We start from the raw sequence: 18,349 nt of genomic DNA, 5'->3' as shown, positions 1-18,349 counted from the left end.
ACCAAGTCATCTCATTTCCTGCCTGTCAAGACTACAAACACAGCAGATCAGTACACATACATTTATGTTCAGGAGATAGTATGACTGCATGGAATCCTTAAGACTATAGTGTCTGATAGAGGATCATGGAGTAAGTATTTGCCACTGATAGAATTCTCCTACAACAATAGCTACCAGTCAACAATCGGGATGGCATCTTATGAGTTACTCTATGGAAGGAGATGTCGATTGCCGTTACATTGGGAGGAAGTAGGAGAAAGGAAACTTCTTGGACCCGAAGCTATTTAGAGAAGCTCAGGATGCAGTAGCTGATTAGAAAACGTATGCTCGCTGCTCAGAGCCGTCAGAAAAATTATGTGGATGCCAAGTGGCGTGATGTGGAATTCAAAGTCGGAGATCAAGTCTTCTTAAAGATATCTCCTATGAAAGGTGTGAAGCGGTTTGGGAAGAAAGGCAAGCTTAGTCCCCGATTTATAGGTCCTTTTGAGATATTGGACAAGGTGGGAAGAGTTGCATATAGATTAGCCTTACCGGCAGCTTTAGTAGACAGTCATAATGTATTTCACATCTCGATGCTGCGTAGATATGTGTCAGACCCATCTCACGTCCTCAAGTATGATACGATAGCACTTCAGAAAGACTTGAGTTACGAGGAACGACCGGTTAGCATCGTAGATAGAAGGATGAAAGAATTACGGTCTAAGAGTTTTCCGATAGTCAAGGTCCTATAGAGTAATAGTTCTGAACGGGAGGCAACGTGGGAGTTGGAGGAAGACATGTTAGCCCGGTATTCGGAATTGTTTGATAAGTAAATTTCGGGGATGAAATTCTATTTAGTGGGGGAGAATTGTAGAGTCCCAGAATATTTACTTAACTAGCTAGTTAGTATTAGTTTGTAGATTTCGTGGATTTTGGTTCAAGTCGGGACTTAGTTGGAAACTCGTAGCAACAGTTATGAATTTTATAAGTTTAATCTATAGTTTAAGAATATTAATTATAACATAGGGTTTAATTTTTTTTAGTAGTTATGATTATTATAGTATAGTATAGGTTTATGATATTATTAGTCTTGTTTGTGGAAAAGGGGGTGATTTCATAAGAATAAATTAATTATGAAATTATTAAAAAGTGTTATTCATCGAGCCTACACAAAGCCCAAAAGCCCAATAAGATTTTGGGCTTAGTAAATTCAAAATCAGCCTAGGGAATTAGAGTTTGTTATTTTATGGTTAGTTAAGATATTTGGGGATTATGTTGTTATAGATTTTCCGTAACTCTAGGGTACTGTAACTTCTGACCTATTTTTGACCTAGTTATATTATGAATTTAAAAAAAAAGTATGAAAGTTGTAGATAATTGAATTAGCTTTCTAACGAAATAAAGATGGTCTAAATAGGAATCATACTACTCCAATTATGTTGATTTTACTACAGGTGAGTTTAGAGTTATGAGATTTAGGAAGTTAGAAGTTAGGATTCTATTTTATTTAATTTAAATTTGGAATATAGTTATAATGAAATTAAGTATTTTTTTTAAATAAAAGAAACTTCTAGAAACTCTAGAACCTTCCAGAACCACTAAGAGTATGACATTTGTCATAATCATGTTTATTTAAGGATTTAAGTATTTTTTTTAATAGGATAGTTTCACTCCTCAAACTCTATAAATAGAACCTAGTGCTCAGCCATTTTCTTCATCCTTCAAGTACTTGATCAGAGCCTCCAAGGTGCTAGTGTTAGTATAGAGAGATACACTTGGGTTTGGGATAAAAGCTTTATCATTCTAAGCCTTCTAAACCCTTGGGAAGTGATATAGTGTGATTTCGGTGTTGAGATTTAGATCAATCTATAAGATCAACCAAGGTATTCCTATTCCTTAAGTTCAGTTCTTTATAATCCTTTAGTTTTCTTTAGTTTCTTTTGTTCAGATCCTAACTCCTGTTTATGATTCTTGATTAGGTATTTAAGTTCTTGAAACTTAAGGTCCTTCTTGGTAAGTTTCTTCATGATGGTTTAGTTTTCATATTCATCTCTATTCATAGAGATTCTCACCTTTTTCTACTATTGGTTTATAGGATTTTTCTAATCACGCTCTTGTTCTCAAATATACCGGCTTTTGGTAATGAAAATAGGATAGTTTTTATATGCTTATATGTTATGATATGTTTATGTTATAATATGTTATGTTATGTTATGATATATATGAATACGTCGTGTAGTCTTTGGGGCTCATAGTTGCTTAGCTAGCAAACCTCAATGTATTTTGAGGCTTATAGTTACTTAGCTAGCAAACCCCAATGTTTTTATGTTGCTTGGGGCTCATAGTTTCTTAGCTAGCAAACCTCAATATATTTTGAGGCTTATAGTTGCTTAGTTAGCGAACCCCAATGTTTACCATGGACATGGGTTAGAGTTGTGATATATGTTTTATAGTATATGTTTTTATATAGTCTTATGTTTATGTTTTATGTTATATGATTGATTAGTAGATTTTCCTTGCTGGGCATTAGGCTCACTCGTTTATTTTTAGTGTGATGTAGGAAAATAGATACGGAGGTAGAAGGATTCTTGGAAGCTTGGCATGTGTTTTAAGGCTGAATGAAAGGATGGGCTGCGTGTCGATTTGAGGACGGCGTTATTTTTAGTCTTTTAAATTATGGTTTTATGTATTTTCCGCATTTAGTTTTGTAAATAATTTCATTTAATTTAAAGTTATGTTTTATTTTAAAACAATGGAATCCCATACCGCACATTTATGTATTTCGAATATTTACTTTGGAGTTTTTAATAAAGTTATGAATATTTCTTATGTATGTTCTCTTCAAAGTAGTAGCTATGTCTAGTAGTTTTAATGGTCCAATGTCTTAGAAATAGTTGGGTCATTACAAAGCGGTCGCATATGTACACATCACCACCTAAGCTCTCCACTCAAGGCTGGGTGAGCTTTTCGTTCCCTTTACCTGCACCACATATCACCCGTGAGCCAAGGCTCAACAAGAAAACTCATTACTGCATGTATTCAATATCAATTGATGATTATGATAATCATACTGGGCTTGTAGCCCTAATTAGATAATATAAAGATTCTAATAATCATGCTTGGGGCTTGTGGCTCTAATCAGATAAGTGACTGATGAGTAAGTCACGAACTTAAACCAGATAAGTGACTATGGAGTCACAAACTTGAATCAGATAAGTGACTAATGAGTAAGTCCCGAACTTAAACTAGATAAGTGGCTATTGAGTCACGAACTTGAATTAGATAAGTGACTAATGAGAGAGTCATGAACTTGGGCTCCGTACCCTTAGCCATGTGACAATGCAGTCACCTAGGCCTTTTGGCCCTCGCTCTAAGTAACTAGCCTTTAGACTAGACAAGCGCTTTTTTTTTCATCAAACTTAAGGCGGTTAAGCATTTCATGCTTATGTTGATAATGCTTATATCGATTAGATCTAATATTTTTGGCTTGCGTTAAACACGCTAATACCGTTCTTGACTCATAGGTCAATTCCATAAACCAGTGCTGAATACTACTGTCGAACTTGACTAATAAGTCACAGCTTCACAGTCAATACTGACACCATTGTCGAAACCTGACTCATAAGACAGTGCCATACACATATAAGCAAAGTGGCTATGTATTTACTATGCAATCAATGTCAATATATATAGCACTCAACATGCTTCATCAGTAACCATGCTTGTCACATACTGGGTGCAATTTTCTTATCTCTGGTTCGAGCGTGGAATAATAAAAGAATGACCCTTGAGAACAATCAGTCCTTAAGTCCCTTAGCGGTCACCTAGTCATAACCAAATATAAACTCCCATCAATAAAATGAGTAATAAAAGGTTCCCGAACCAAGACCTAGCCTCCGGGACGTCAAATCCTACTAAACCGGGTTGTAGGAATGATCCCGAGGCCTAAGTTTTGAGTTCCCATGACAAAAATACATTTCTGGCGAAATAGGCCCTTAAGAGCCACAAACCTACTCCACTATGTTGCGGCTCGCCTCCCAAACAGAGGCGCCGACCTCTTCTCTGTCTGCACCTTGCGTCGCGGCCCTACTTGCCCATTAGCCAAAAATCCCTGTTTTCTCCCATCGAAACCTCATCAAACTCTTATCAAATCAACCTAGAAATCACAACCAATCATCAACACATCATGTCCACTAGTTTAACCACAAAACCCAAGCTTTAAATCATTTAAAACCTAATCAAATTCCCACTTCTATAATCAAAACTTCAAGCTCAAAACTAACACAAAAACAGAGCAAGGAACCATAAAAATTGAACTGAAACCTTACCTTAAACTCAGGATTAAACCCTCTTCAATGGTAGAACACAAACCTAGACCCTCAAGGCTTGATTCCCTTGCTTGAATCATCCATTGGAGCTTCAAAATTCCAAAGCAAAAAGAAGAAAAAGATGATCGTGGGAGAGGAGAAGGAATGCTCTGTTTTACTTCAGATTATGTCCTTCTAGAGCTTTCTATGGTTGAATATATCCCTTGGTCAAATGACCAAAATGCCCCTAGGTCATATATATTTCCTTAACAACCCCCAAGGGCAAAATTGTCATTTCCCGTCTATCTCGTTAATTATAATTAACGCCCTCCAATTCCCATTATTCCAAATATTCTCAAATACTAATAAATCATATCCCATTACCTTTTAATTCCCGGTAATGTACTAATCATCAAATTACCCCGAGACTCACCCCGAGCCCCGAAATTAACCCCATTATGACCAAACCGCTAACTTGCATTCAAAGATCGTCTCATGCCGAATAGCTCGAAAAATTCTACATTATAATGTAGCCTCATCATAAATTACCAACATGCATGAAGATATACAAATATGCCCTCAACGGGCCAAATTACCAAAATGTCTTTATAATGAAAAATGGACCCACATCCATGCATTTATCATCATATAATAATATAATTCACATAATCATGCATATAATCATTTAATGGTATAACAAATTAGTTATGGCCCTCCCGACCTTCTAATCCAAACCTCATTAGGGATTTTGGGGCATTACACTAGACCAGCCATGAGTTGAAGAGCTTCGGTGGTGGCGTGTACATATGCAGCTTACTTGACCACCACGACCAGGGATTCACAGAGGAACTAGAGTTAAACCCTAATTTTTCCGCTTTGGTCTACTTGTGTAGTAGCTAGCCTTTTGGATTTTAAACGAATTTTTAAATGTTTATTTTGAGATCCCATGTATGAACTTAAACTTTTAATGAAAGTAAATATTCCTTTGACCAAAAATTTTAACGCTAATAAGTTAATTACTTTTAGTTACATGTTTATGCCCAAATGACTTGATTAGCAAGTCCAAAACTATTTAAAATACAAAGTGTAATGGTCTTGACTATCGAGGGCGCTACATCTGATTGATGGAGAGAACGTAATAACCATCTATGAAGGGCCCCATATAGCTGGAATGAGTATAAATGCTCAGAAAAGATACATACAAAAGTTCAAGACCCAAGATGGATCACCCTATGTTCCAGAGCCTTGAGCTCCAAAACAACAAAGAGTCGAATCCAAACCAATAATGTTTACAGAAGAAGATGCCTCTCACATTCAATTCCCCCACAACGACCCATTAGTCATAACTATCCAGCTCACCAATAAGAGGGTCCACCGACTACTGGTTGATAATGGGAGAATGGTGAATATCCAATATAAAGTGACGCTGGAAAAAATGGGTCTATCGATCAAATATTCAGGAGAATGGATAGACAAAAGAGGAGATCTCAAGCTCCCTGTAACTTTGGGACAATATATAGTCTATGTCACAAGAATGTCTGAGTTCATAATGATGGATACACCATCAGCATACATCTATAAGACACTAAGGATTGGGAGACTGAAAGGAAGCCATTTAGCAGCTCGAGAGTGTCATAGCATCTCCATGAGAGGAAAGGGTCAATCTAGTGCCCAAACATTGGTTGTGAGTGAGGTCGAACATGAAATCGACCCTTGAATAAGCAAAGACCGAGCCAAACTTGGACCAATTGAAGAGCTTGAAGATGTCAAGCTCGACGAGAAATACACAACCAAAGTGGTAAAAATTGGAAATAATCTTGCTAAGGAGGCGAAATATCAATTAACATGCTTCTTGAGGGAAAACCAAGATGTCTTCGCTTGGTCCCATGCACATATGATTGGGATTATTCCCAACATAATAAGTCACGCTTTGAACATATATAAAAACTTTCCTCTAAAGCGGTGTTATTTCCCAAGCCAAATGGGAAATGGTGAACCTGAATTGACTATTTAGACTTAAATAAAGCGTGCCCAAATGATTGTTTCCCATTGCCTCAAATTGATCAGCTTGTTGATACAACCTCGAGACATGCACTACAAGAAAAAATGCTTTTAATAACACCGAAAATGTGTTATCAAAACATACGATAAGACTTTCTGATGTGTTAAGACCGACTATGTTATCGTAGGTCAGAGTACTTTACATAACACTTTATCAATGTTATACAGATGCGTTATTGTATTGTCAACGATAACACAATTTCTGTGTTATTTTAATATATAGATAAATGTTGAATTACGTTATTTATAGTCGATTATATAACACTTTTTTTGTGTTATACTACACTTTAGTATAACACTTTTTTGTGTTATACTACGCTTTAGTATAACACTTTTTTTGTGTTATACTACGCTTTAGTATAACACATTGTTTGTGTTATACTATACTTTAATATAACACATTTTTTGTGTTCTACTAAACTTTAGTATAACACATTATTTGTGTTATACTACACTTTAGTATAACACATGTGTTATATTTGCTTAGAGAAACATAATCTTTTTTTACTTACACAAAACTAGGAAAGCAAATATGAAAGTTGAAGCCAAATAAGGTAACATAAATAGATTTTTATTAATTACTCAAATGTAATTACAATATTTAGTCTACTAGTCTAGGCTTAAGAAATCATATTACAACATAATTTATGCCCAATTCAGATTCCTTTATCACTAAATACAAAACAAGAAATGTATACAAAAATTAGTGAAATACATTCTTCCATTCTTTGCATCAATATCTCGATGGCTTTGCAGTTTCTTTGAAAGTGTTATGCTTCAAAAACAGGTCAGTAAATGCCACCTTCAAGTTCTTAACCTCTCTATCTAATTCACTTGGTGTCCTTTGCCTGCAAGATCCTAGAAAATGGAGTTGGATCCATCAAAAACTGAGATAAGTCTACAGATCAGTGCTTGAAGTATCACACAGGAGAAAATACAAGGAATGATATTCGGCATATAATCACACCGAACAACATACATGAGCAGGGGAATTAATTTCAATAATAAAGAAGGGCAGGAAGAAGCATCGTCTTTTTAAATTCAGAAATGAAAGTGAATGAGAAAATCAAAGAGGATAGAGAATGAATGAACTAAACTTTATTGAAATATATAGAAGTGTTAAATAGAAGAAGAGAATACATCACTTATAATGAGCTAAAAATTCGAGTAAGACTAACAGATTCATAGAAAACCATAACAGATCTAGCAGCTACCACTTAATAGATAAAATTTGTAGTAATAAAAGTACTACAATCTTTCCATTAATCATTTATAGTGTGCACAAGGGAAATAAAAAGCCCACCTGTTCAGATGATGTTAGAATGGTTTCCATTTTCTGAGTTGTTACTTTGGTTGTACACAAAGTTGGGCATGGCAGAGCTGAGTCTGCCCTCAAAGTATGTGGAGTAAGGAGAGTACTTGGCACATTGCTCCTTCCATCCTACAAAAAAAAAACATAACATTATGCCTCTTAAATGCCTGTATTAGGTCAAGAACAGGAACAACAAAAGTAGTTCACAATAGAATGTTGGAATTGGAGAACAAAAAATGAAAATGAATAGTATTTAAGTGTAGCAGAGATTGTTGGTGAGAACTTGCAAGGCATCAGCAGGGAAATTGTTCTCATCAAACAAGACATGGTAGTGAGTAGGCCGACTGGTTCCCTGCAAGAGTATATATTACAAGACATAACTTTCATTAATACTCTTTATTAATTAACAAAGACATTAAACATGACCAAAGCAAAAAAATTGAACCTGAATTCCAGCATGACTGTTAAGGTAGAAGTCAAATTCATTTAATTTCTAAAATTTCTTTTCACCATTATCAGATGCAAGAGAATGATAACTTGGGGAAGAAAAAATCAATTTACTCTAGCATATAAAAATAGATTTTGCCACTGTAAGAACATTTTAGAAAAGTAAATTACAAATAAAAGAATTTTAACAAGAAATCATAACTAAATCTATTTTAATAGTATTGTAAAGTATTAGAAATAAATTGTAGACTAAAACTGTCCAATCTAAGATACATTTTAAAAGAAATCATAAACAAAATCAAAATTTGGGGTGTGGGCAACACAGGGAAGGTCACTCTTCTAAAGTAACATATCAACGAAAAAAACCAAAACTTACCTTAATGATGATGCGGTAAGCTCTAATACATTCCACTAGAGTAAGAACATTGCCAATGTACTCTAATAGTGAGAAATATATAGAAGAAATGGCTTACCTCACCAAGGTGTTGCAAAATACCATAAAGTCCACCAAATATTGTTCAGAATACCATATCTGTGTGTCCATGAAATATACCTGTAAAGTAGAAATAAAATAATGTGTCAAGCATTTATGCTAGACCAGGTTGATCTATAAACTAAGCTTCTAACTTCTTCCCTAATTCTTTGTTCAAGATATTTTACAGTGTTCGTCATTAATAAATTTAAACTAAGATGGGATTCCATAACTAGTGCAGATATTATCAAGAAGCGAGTATGACAAACAACACTCACAACTACTATAGGAGCCCATACTGCAATTATTGCACCAGCGTTATTCTGTACTACAAGAGAAGCAATTTTTTTGGGGGTTAGATTTAGTAGGTATACCAGGTTTCTGATTCATTTTTTTGGACAAACTATATACAAAGGAACAGAGAAAACCTTTTGGGAAAAGCTCATGCCAGTCATAACTTTTCACACCAATTTTCATGATCTGCTTTGTTGGTCCTATGAGAGGCTTTATCTGCATTATTCCACTGGCCGCAGTTAACAGTAAGTATGCTTTCATGTTTATATTTAACTAGCATAAGAATCAGAAAGATTACAATGAACATAAATGCTAAGAATTAATTAGCTCTGATTTTATATTTAACTAAAATCTGTTTCTTGTCAAGAAAGCGAAATAATAGCAAAAATATGAATTCTAGTATATTTCTTAAACCTTCAAAGTAATTCTAGTTGCTAAATTCAACATCTAAGAAAAAACTTGGTGCAAGATTAGTCTAGAACTTTTAAAAGAAGAAAAAATGCCTTTGTGATGAACTTACCTGTGTCCAAGCAAGTAGAGTGAATATTCTTGAATTCAAAGAAAAACAAGGAGATAACTCAAGTGATAGTGCAAATTGGGTGGCAGAAGTAGTCATAAGATTCTCTGCCATTCAAGAGCCACAAGTTCACAATTAAAGTAACACTTAACACCAACTAAAGTTTTACTAGTCTTAACAATACACATGGAAAAGTTTTTAAAACATGAAAACACATCTAAATTTCTTTAGTGTTAATTGAAGATATAGAGGACAAGGTGATTGTTCTTTCTTCTTCATCAAATTAATAAAAGAAACATAGGAATAGGATAAGTACATGGCATATTCAAATTGCAAAGAATAAACACAAATTCATTATAGAAGTAACAAGAGCAACCCATTAAATGTAACAAATGTATTATTAGAGAGCCTCATATGTAGAGTCCAAGAACTTTACCTAGCTAATTATTTAGTAGTATTATAGTATGTATAGTATTATCTATGTAACTGTGGATTTTTGGTTCAGACCGGGAATTATTTGGACACTCATAGTAGTACTTATAGATTTTCTAAGTTTAATCTACAGTTTAAGAATATTAATTTTAACCTAAGGTTTGATTATATGACTGATATTAAGGATAATATTTATTATACTATAAGGTTTAGTTAAGGACCAATAGGATTTTAAGCACATGTTATGTATGGATGATTAAGGATTAAGTATTTTGAGGATTAAATTTAATAAGGGTAAAAGTTTGAATGCCATAAGGTCAGTCAGCAGCTTTGAATACGTTGAGGGCTTAGTCAAGGCTGTTTACTCCATTCAAACTTAGCTAAAAATGTGTAATTTCGTGTTTAATTAATCAGTGTGTGCCGATATATCGCAGCTATAGGGGGCGATATATCGCAGCACGTAGATACGGAAAACACGAGACGATGCACGACAGCCTCGGCCATACTGGCCCAGGCGATATATCACCTACAGGGGGCGATATATCGCCTCCTTCAGCATATTTCAAAAGTTTTTGAATTCTTTTTCCTTTCAGCCATTCAACCTCTTGATAAGTCCAACATCTTTTTGAACGAGTCTTCAGCCTCTACTGAACGATTATTCAAATTATTTTCACCTAAAAAGCTATTATTTTTATTCAAGTAAAATTTAGATCTTTTCATTCCTAAACTCTATAAATAGGACCTAGTACCCAGCCATTATTCATCTTTTGCTCTAAGTTCAGAGGCTGCAAGTGCTAAGTGAGTGTGAGATTGTAAACACCTGGGTTGGGGAATCATAAGCTTGATCACCATAAGCTTATCAAACACTTTGGGAAGTAAGATTTCATAGTATTTCGGTTCGAGGTTTAGATTGGTCTACAAGTCTTCAAGGTATTTCCACACTCTCTAGTTCATTGGTTTCATGTTATTTTTCCTTCTCATAGTCTTCTACTCAGTCTTCTAACCTTATTCTTCTTTTGGTTAGGAAATCTAAGTTCTTGAGCACATAAGTTTTGGTAAGTATGTTTCTCAAAGGTTTAGTCATTCCATTCCTTCCATTCTTTTCATTACTTTTTCTTCAATCTACTCACCCTATTATATATGGTTTTAGGAGTGTTCCAAAAGTCCCAAACTCTGTCCTCACATCCCGGTAACTTTGGTAAGGAAAATAGGATAGAAATGCATATGTTATATGTTCTATATGTTATCTTATGTTTCTTATGTTATGATAAGTGTTATGATATGTATGTTTGTAGGCTTGGGCATATGACCCATATGACTAACAAGACCCCAAATAGATTATGGGCATATGACCTACTTAGCTAGTAGGACCCCACTAATCTAATGGGCATATGACTTGTTTAGTCTATGGGACCCCAAGTAATAATGGCCATTATAGTATGTGTATGTAATAAGTGTTATGTTATGTCTTTATGTTTATTATGAAATTTATGTACATGATGTATGTGTTAGATTTTCCTTGCTGGGCATTAGGCTCATTACTTTTTGTTTTATGTGCAGGAAAATAGCTTTAGTGGCGGTAAGGTTCGTGGATGCTTGGGATTGTGTATCGGTGGTGAATAGATTCAAGGAGTCGAGAGTTCGATTTTCGAGGATGTAGTCTTATTTTTATGATCTTTACATGTATTTTCCGCACTTCTTATGTAATTCCTTTCATTTTAAATCATGCTTTGTTTTTAAAGACAATGGGATACCATATCCTACTTATTTTATGAGAGTAACTTTTATATCTCCAAGTTTCTAATAAATTTATGGTATTTTCGCAAATGTAAGTTTTATTAAGGATTTGTATGTATAGTTTCGTTAATGGTCCAAAAGTCTAGAGTAGTGGGTCATTACAGTTGGTATCAGAGCAACGGTTCCTTCGCATGAAGTTCTCCTCGATACACACGCTCAAAGCTCCGAATCTGACCGCCAAGTAAGTATGTAAGTTACTAGTTATGTTGCTTATGTGTATAGCTAACAACTTTAGAGCCATAATCATAGAGATATAGTTCAGTTGAAAATTAAATATGATTTTTCAAGAGAATGCGAGTGAGGACGAGAGCTTAAGGATTGCAAAACATAGGTAGAGCGAGAGTATGAGAGACAATTAAATTTGCAATACAAACAACCAGAAACTAACTTATTGATGTTATTTAGAAGATGTAAACAACTGGGAATGGGACAAGTTAAAATATCGTCACAAATGAGAAACTCAAAGTCAGACGTGATCTAAGGATACGGTACAAAGTAACAGATGTGATCATCCACTGATGAAACAAACAGGCATTACAGAAGTAACAAGAAAAACCCATTAAACGTAATCGCGGGAAAAATATAACTTGTTTATTGAAAAATATATTATAGTTTTTTCTACTCATTTCTGGACAGAAAAACAAAGAAAAAAATGTGTAGCCGGTTTTAATCAATAGGAAGAAGCATACCTCATCTAATTGATGGCCTTTATTGTGCATGTCCACTGTCATTCAGTAAGCAAGCAAATACAACTTCTCCTTACAGAAATATTTTATTAGGATATGAAAGGTATTATAATCAAGACTGATAGCTAATTCATCCATTTTCTTTAACATTTCCATTATGCTCTCCATATCGCCCGCTCTGCAGTAAGCACAGAGCATAGTGTTAAACATCACCAAGTCGTATGTGTCATATCTTGCTTCAAAATCCTTGGCCAACTGCTTTGCTTCTTCCAAAAGCCCGCCTCTGCAGAATGCTGAAATCATGATACCGTAGGAATAACCATGTGCCAGAGGAAAAATACATCATTTCAGCACAATGATAGTCTGTATAATTATACTAGATGACCTATGGAAAGCATGCAAAATGACAGCTATGCCCATCAAAGCTCATGTTGATTAAACTGAATCTATCAAATTTGAGAGTAAAGTTGCAACAGAGATTCCTTTATAACTTTACTTCTGTTGAAAGACACATATTATTGAAGGTGCATTATCAATACTATAAACTTTTTGATACAAGATCTAAAACAATGTTATTCCAGGGCAAACTTTCTAATACTTGGATTCAAGGATCTGCCACAGGACATCTCATGACTAGGGTCAAAATACCAAATAAACGTGTTGAGGTTCCTTATATATGTAGGTTCCGAAGTCCCTTCTCAATTGCATTGAGTGAAAACTAATTTTAGTGTAGCATGCATAGCATTTTAACATTCGTGTTGAACACTTCTTGTCCAAATCTTAAGACCTTAATTAGAAACCCTAGTAAAAATCAAATTAAGTTATGAACAGGATTTTGGGGGCATGACAAATGATATGTTTAGTTTGATAACCTAAAGAACTAGATGCTTATGCTTTTTAGTGCATCGTGCATTAGTAAGAAGGCAGTTCACAGTTTGATGTCTAAAAGAAGCCTACTTAACAACTTTATTCACTGCATACCTGAGCTAACGCATTTCTCAAGCATTTCATCAAAAACTGATTTAGCTTCTTTGATCTGTCCAGTCTTAGCAAGTGCATTCATCAATAAACAGTATGGCATCTGAAAATAGATTGATGATGAGTGACAAACATACAATCACAAAAGGAAAAAAAAAACTGGAGCTAATAAAAAGTATAGGTAGCATTCCCTCAGGGGCCAAAAGGAAACGAATATAGATTTTTAGTAAAATTACAAAGAACTCTAAGTTGCCATGAATCATAACCAAATGTTTGACAAGAGACGAGCATATATTGTTAGTTCCAAAACATTTTAAAAAAAAATTAATCAATCAATCAACATAATGACTATGCTTACTTGACAGATTTGATATTAAATTGAATGACCAAAGGAAATTTTGTTGTTTTGGAATTAAGATAATTAGTCATATCATCTCAAAAGAAGAACAAATAAGTAAAAAGCAAGTTGAAAGTTTCACAACACAAAGACAAACATTACCAGTAGTTGTAGCAAAAAGAAATAAATCAGACAACAGAGAGAGAGAGAGAGAGAGTCAAGGCTTATAATGCAAAACCATGAAACTGCTTCTGAAAATTAGATTTTAGCAAACTATAATTTAGCAAACTTTACTAATGTAAAATATAATTCATAAAACATTGTACTCCATATTTATTCCATTCAATACTCTAAGGAGTACATTCCAAAATCCTAAACTTGTGCAAAATATAGTATATATTTCATTAAGTGTACCACATAGTTTAATTTCTACATTTGTTACAATCTTGTACCACATAGTTCATGGTACTTTCAATTAGATACCGACAATTTTTATATACAAGACACTGAAATATAGAAAAACTTGACAAACCTCTGATTCATTTTGTATGTACTAAGCACATACTTGAGAACAAACAAACAATCATGGACTAAAGAAATAGAATTACACAAATATGACCATTCTATTATACAAGAAACTAGCTATATATGCGTCTAGCATTTTTGTATTTATTTTACATTTTCCAAAAATGTTCTAATCTATAGTCTTAAAGGCATCAATTAATTTGTTGATATGCTCATAATCATCATCTCTATCATCATATATAATCATTGTCAAAACCAATCGGAACATAACCATATAATAGATACAAACAATTGAGACTATCAATATTTTTCAGCATTAAATCACGAAACTAAAAGTTGACCAATTAAAAATATATTACTTGAGCAGTTTTCTACAATTAATAACACACACAAAATACAAAAACAAAAAAAGAAAGAAAGAAAGAGAAAAAAAATGGTTATTTACTCAATTTTTTTCTCCATTTTCAATAAACATGCAAATTTTTTTATTTATACATCTATAATATCTATCACAATACCTTAAAATTTAAATTTGTCAATAACCAAATTAGCTTTGGCTCCTTGACCACTCTGTCTGGTTCCCTAAAACCATGCCAAACAAGAAGAGAAATAAATCAACACCAAATTTCTTGCACACCAAATTATCAGAAGCCTGCCTATGAACCCAAATTTGAGTTGCTGGATATAGTTAATGGAAACATTAAATATATTGTTTTAATAGATATGTAAGACTGTTACACACTGTGAAAACTTGAACAAAAAGCATAGATTATTTAAAGATTTACCTCTAAAAATAGCAGTAAAATCATTCAACAATGTGTTGTTCTTTGAAACGTTCAAGACTCAAATCAACCAAGAGAGACCCAAAATGACCAAGAGAGAAGAAGTTTGGGTGAGGAGAACAATGGGGTAGTTTGGTCTATGAAGCTAGCGGCAAAGCTTCAAAAGTCAATGGAAGAAGAGTGTCATGGTTGATAAGTGTGGCAGTTAGAGCTTCAAAAAGGAGGGGGTCAAACAGAGAGAAGAGTGTGGCGGCTAAGATGAGGAAGGAAGAAGTGTTTTTAGGGTTTATGTTGGAGTAAAATGTTATGGTTTAAACTCTTACATGGATAGTTTGGTAAATATGATTGCTAAGAAAATGATAGGTTTGTTTAAATTGATTTTTACCGGAATAAAAAACCAAGTGTCTGTCGCTACTTAGTGTGGAAGCTTCATACATAGGAAATAAAATGATTTTTCTCATGCCAATGAGCTTGCATAGAAAAGAATGAATGTGGGTTTCTCTTCAAGGATTTTTTTTTTCTCTCCTTGAAGAATTTATTACTAAATAATAAATTTGACTAGTTCTAGATTTTGGTTATGCATATTTAGTGTAGAGAGCATCTTGTTAAGTTGAATTTGTATCTCTCCTTTGGTAAATAAGAGTATTATGCCTCATACAACATGAATAAACAAATATAAGAATATATATACAAATGAAGCCCACGATTCTCTCTAATATACAAAGTTTATAAATCCATGAACAATTACAATCTACATCATCACTAACATACAAATATAAAATGTAGTTCATGCAATATAAAGAGGTACACATACTCAAGTATCTTAGATAAGAGGTCAAATGCAGGACTTTTTGAAGAGATGTTTACAAAACCCTGAAGCCTGTGATTGTCACTGTAAAAAGCATACACAAGAAAGAAAAATAAAACATAAATAAAATCAAAACACGGCAAAAAAAAGGAAAGGGAAGGGAAGGAAGATCACAATTGAGAGTGAAATAAATTAATCTGTTACAGTGACCACTATAAACAGTCTGTTTAAAATATTATATGTATCAAGAGCATACTACTTGTGGCCTTGAATATGCTGTAAATCATTTTGCCAATGCGGAAGACTTGCAAGTGTTGGCCACTTTTCTATAGTGGGATGACCTGATCAAATAACAATGAACAATAATGATCCCAAACATAAAGAAAAGAAATAAGAGAGTTTTATAGTAGAATGAAATAAGTACCTAAGACCTTGAATATCTTGTCAAGTTGAAAAGAAAAAAAAAAAAGAAGCATGAGAGAACTAAATGAAAGCAAAAAGGTTTATAACAATCTCACAAGGGGATCACTTTATTAAAAAGTCAAAGCCGGTCAAGGACAGTGGGCGAAAGAAGGACCTGAAATGGATTTGGGGTAGCTTTGACTTCAGCTCCTTGAAACAGTGGCTTCAAAGTCAAAAGCTCGGAAAAAATGCATCCAACAGCCCACATATCTAAATAAAGATATAACATTTAGTGCAGCAGTAGAAGCCCTTATTTATTTGATTATAATGCAACATACAAAAAATATCTATACATGTGCAAACGCACAAGCTGCGCATGGATGTATTTGTGTGTGTAGCTGATAAAGCTCAGCATAAACCAAAATGGTAAGACTAGAGCAAATAGCAACTATCTTTTCAGTCAATTTTGTATCATGTACTGTGCAACACATGCTTGCTATATATGCCTGCCAATAATAAATATGAAATTTGGCGTTGAGGGGTACCAACAGTACTTGTATAATGTTTTGCCCCAAGGACCAGCTCTGGTGCACGATACCAAATGGTTACCACAACCTGCAAGTATCACATAAACAAATATATAGATATATGTTTCATTTCCATTGATAAGATTATTCGAACGCAGAATAAAATCTTATCAACTAAAATTCCCATTCCCCATATATTCTGGGAAAATTAAAAGACCCAAAAGACAAAATCTGATTCAACCGTTGGACCCAAATGCAAAAAACACTTCAAACACAAAACCCATATGGATAGGAAAGGAGGAAGAGATTATTAAATAAATGGAAATAAATAATACATGAGCTAAAAAAACAAACCTTTCCACCGAGATAGATCCTCTCCATATCAACCGAAACGAAATCATTAGATTCAGCCATGGCCAAAGCTCTCGTGTCTCTCAAAGTCCCGAAGCCAAACAGCCCTATGCCTAGCCCCTGCGACGTCGAGCCCAGACCTGAGACCCCCCCACCCGCCATCGAGCCCAGCCCCCGAGCCACCTGCCGTTGCTGTCGAGCCCAGCCCCGAGCCCCCTGCCACCGAACAGCCCGACCCCGACCCCCTTGCCGCCATCGACCACCATTCCTCGAGCCCCTGCCGTCGTCGTTCGGGCCTAGCAGAAAAAATGCGATAGAGAGAGGGAGAAAGGAAAGTATAGGGATCAGGTGGGAAAAAGGGTTTCTTTCTTCTATATTTAATTTTATTTTACATGTGAAATTTTTTGAGAGAGTATATATTATTTAGCGGGAGTCCTAAAGGTACCGCCTTTTTTTTCATTTGGTTACCATCCTTACTATAACTTTTTTTAAATAGTCTTATCTTCTTGTGTTATGGTAATAGGTGTTTGGTGTATTGATGATATCATGTCATTCATGCATGCTTACTCTGGATATAACCAGATAGCAACGTATGCTCATGACCAAGAACACACGAGCTTCGTAACAAAAGAATGTATTGTTACAATGTGATGCCATTTGGGCTTAAAAATGCTTAAGAAACATACCAGAGATTGGGGACTCACATGTTCGCTGAACAAATCAGAAACAACGTGGAAGTGTTTGTGGATGATATGTTAGTAAAATCCAAACACACTAATAACCATGTTATTGACCTCACATAATATTTTACTATACTCTAAAAATACAACGAGGCTAAACGCACAAAAGTGCTCATTCGGGGTGTCTTTGGGAAAGTTTCCCGGGTTTATAGTGAATGCTCGAGGAATCGAGGAAAATTCTGACAAAATCAAGGCCCTAATAGTTTCACCTCCACCTCGAAAGCATAAGGATGTCCAAAGTTTAATTGGATGAATGGTGTCCTTAAATAGGTTCATCTCGAAGTCGACTGATAAATGCCTTCCATTCTTTAATCTCTTGAGAGGGGGCAAGAAATTCTAGAGGACAGAGGAGTGAGAGCTAGCTTTTCTGGCTCTCAAGAAACACCTCGCGGAACTACCAATTTTGCCTAAACCGATTTCAGGAGAAATACTATACTTATTATACCTCGCCACAAACAAGCACACAAATAGTGCTACGTTAGTTTGGGAGGACAATAAAGTACAAAGACCGGCATATTACATCAGTAAAAGGCTCTTAAGAGCTGAATCAGGGTACCCTGTAATTGAAAAGCTCATGTTGTGTTTATTACATGTT

General features: G+C 34.6%; 2 protein-coding genes across 15 annotated transcripts; both read right to left on the bottom strand.

The window, feature by feature from the left end:
* Positions 1 to 6,902: 6,902 nt before the first annotated feature.
* LOC133810004 (uncharacterized) lies at positions 6,903 to 12,432 on the bottom strand. Of its 5 annotated transcripts, XM_062245989.1 has the most exons (9): positions 12,308 to 12,428; positions 11,721 to 11,788; positions 9,393 to 9,496; positions 9,007 to 9,088; positions 8,857 to 8,906; positions 8,580 to 8,659; positions 7,943 to 8,011; positions 7,651 to 7,788; positions 6,903 to 7,205 (listed from the first exon to the last, which is right to left on the bottom strand). In XM_062245989.1, exons 3-8 carry the CDS (start codon positions 9,486 to 9,488, stop codon positions 7,740 to 7,742), a joined length of 426 nt encoding a protein of 141 aa, XP_062101973.1. In that variant the 5' UTR covers positions 9,489 to 9,496; positions 11,721 to 11,788; positions 12,308 to 12,428; the 3' UTR covers positions 6,903 to 7,205; positions 7,651 to 7,739. The 5 variants fall into 5 exon arrangements, 4 of the variants coding, with proteins under 4 accessions (XP_062101973.1, XP_062101971.1, XP_062101972.1 ...); XM_062245987.1 differs by having other exon boundaries at positions 7,651 to 8,011; XM_062245988.1 differs by lacking the exon at positions 11,721 to 11,788 and having other exon boundaries at positions 7,651 to 8,011; positions 12,308 to 12,432.
* On the bottom strand, positions 11,888 to 17,149 carry LOC133809943 (pentatricopeptide repeat-containing protein At1g10910, chloroplastic-like). Of its 10 annotated transcripts, XR_009881708.1 has the most exons (8): positions 17,018 to 17,149; positions 16,682 to 16,751; positions 16,264 to 16,406; positions 15,991 to 16,075; positions 15,741 to 15,818; positions 14,663 to 14,726; positions 13,286 to 13,385; positions 12,450 to 12,587 (listed from the first exon to the last, which is right to left on the bottom strand). XR_009881708.1 is itself a non-coding variant. In XM_062245985.1 (5 exons), exons 1-5 carry the CDS (start codon positions 17,062 to 17,064, stop codon positions 12,350 to 12,352), a joined length of 537 nt encoding a protein of 178 aa, XP_062101969.1. In that variant the 5' UTR covers positions 17,065 to 17,149; the 3' UTR covers positions 11,888 to 12,349. The 10 variants fall into 10 exon arrangements, 1 of the variants encoding a protein (XP_062101969.1); XR_009881696.1 differs by having other exon boundaries at positions 15,741 to 16,075; positions 16,312 to 16,406; XR_009881738.1 differs by lacking the exons at positions 16,682 to 16,751; positions 17,018 to 17,149 and having other exon boundaries at positions 16,253 to 16,318.
* Positions 17,150 to 18,349: the final 1,200 nt, after the last annotated feature.

The sequence above is a fragment of the Humulus lupulus genome, chromosome 1, assembly GCF_963169125.1.
Source record: "Humulus lupulus chromosome 1, drHumLupu1.1, whole genome shotgun sequence".
NCBI lineage: Eukaryota > Viridiplantae > Streptophyta > Magnoliopsida > Rosales > Cannabaceae > Humulus > Humulus lupulus.
Note: the sequence above shows the minus strand (reverse complement) of the source record. Positions and strands in the feature narration are given on the sequence as shown.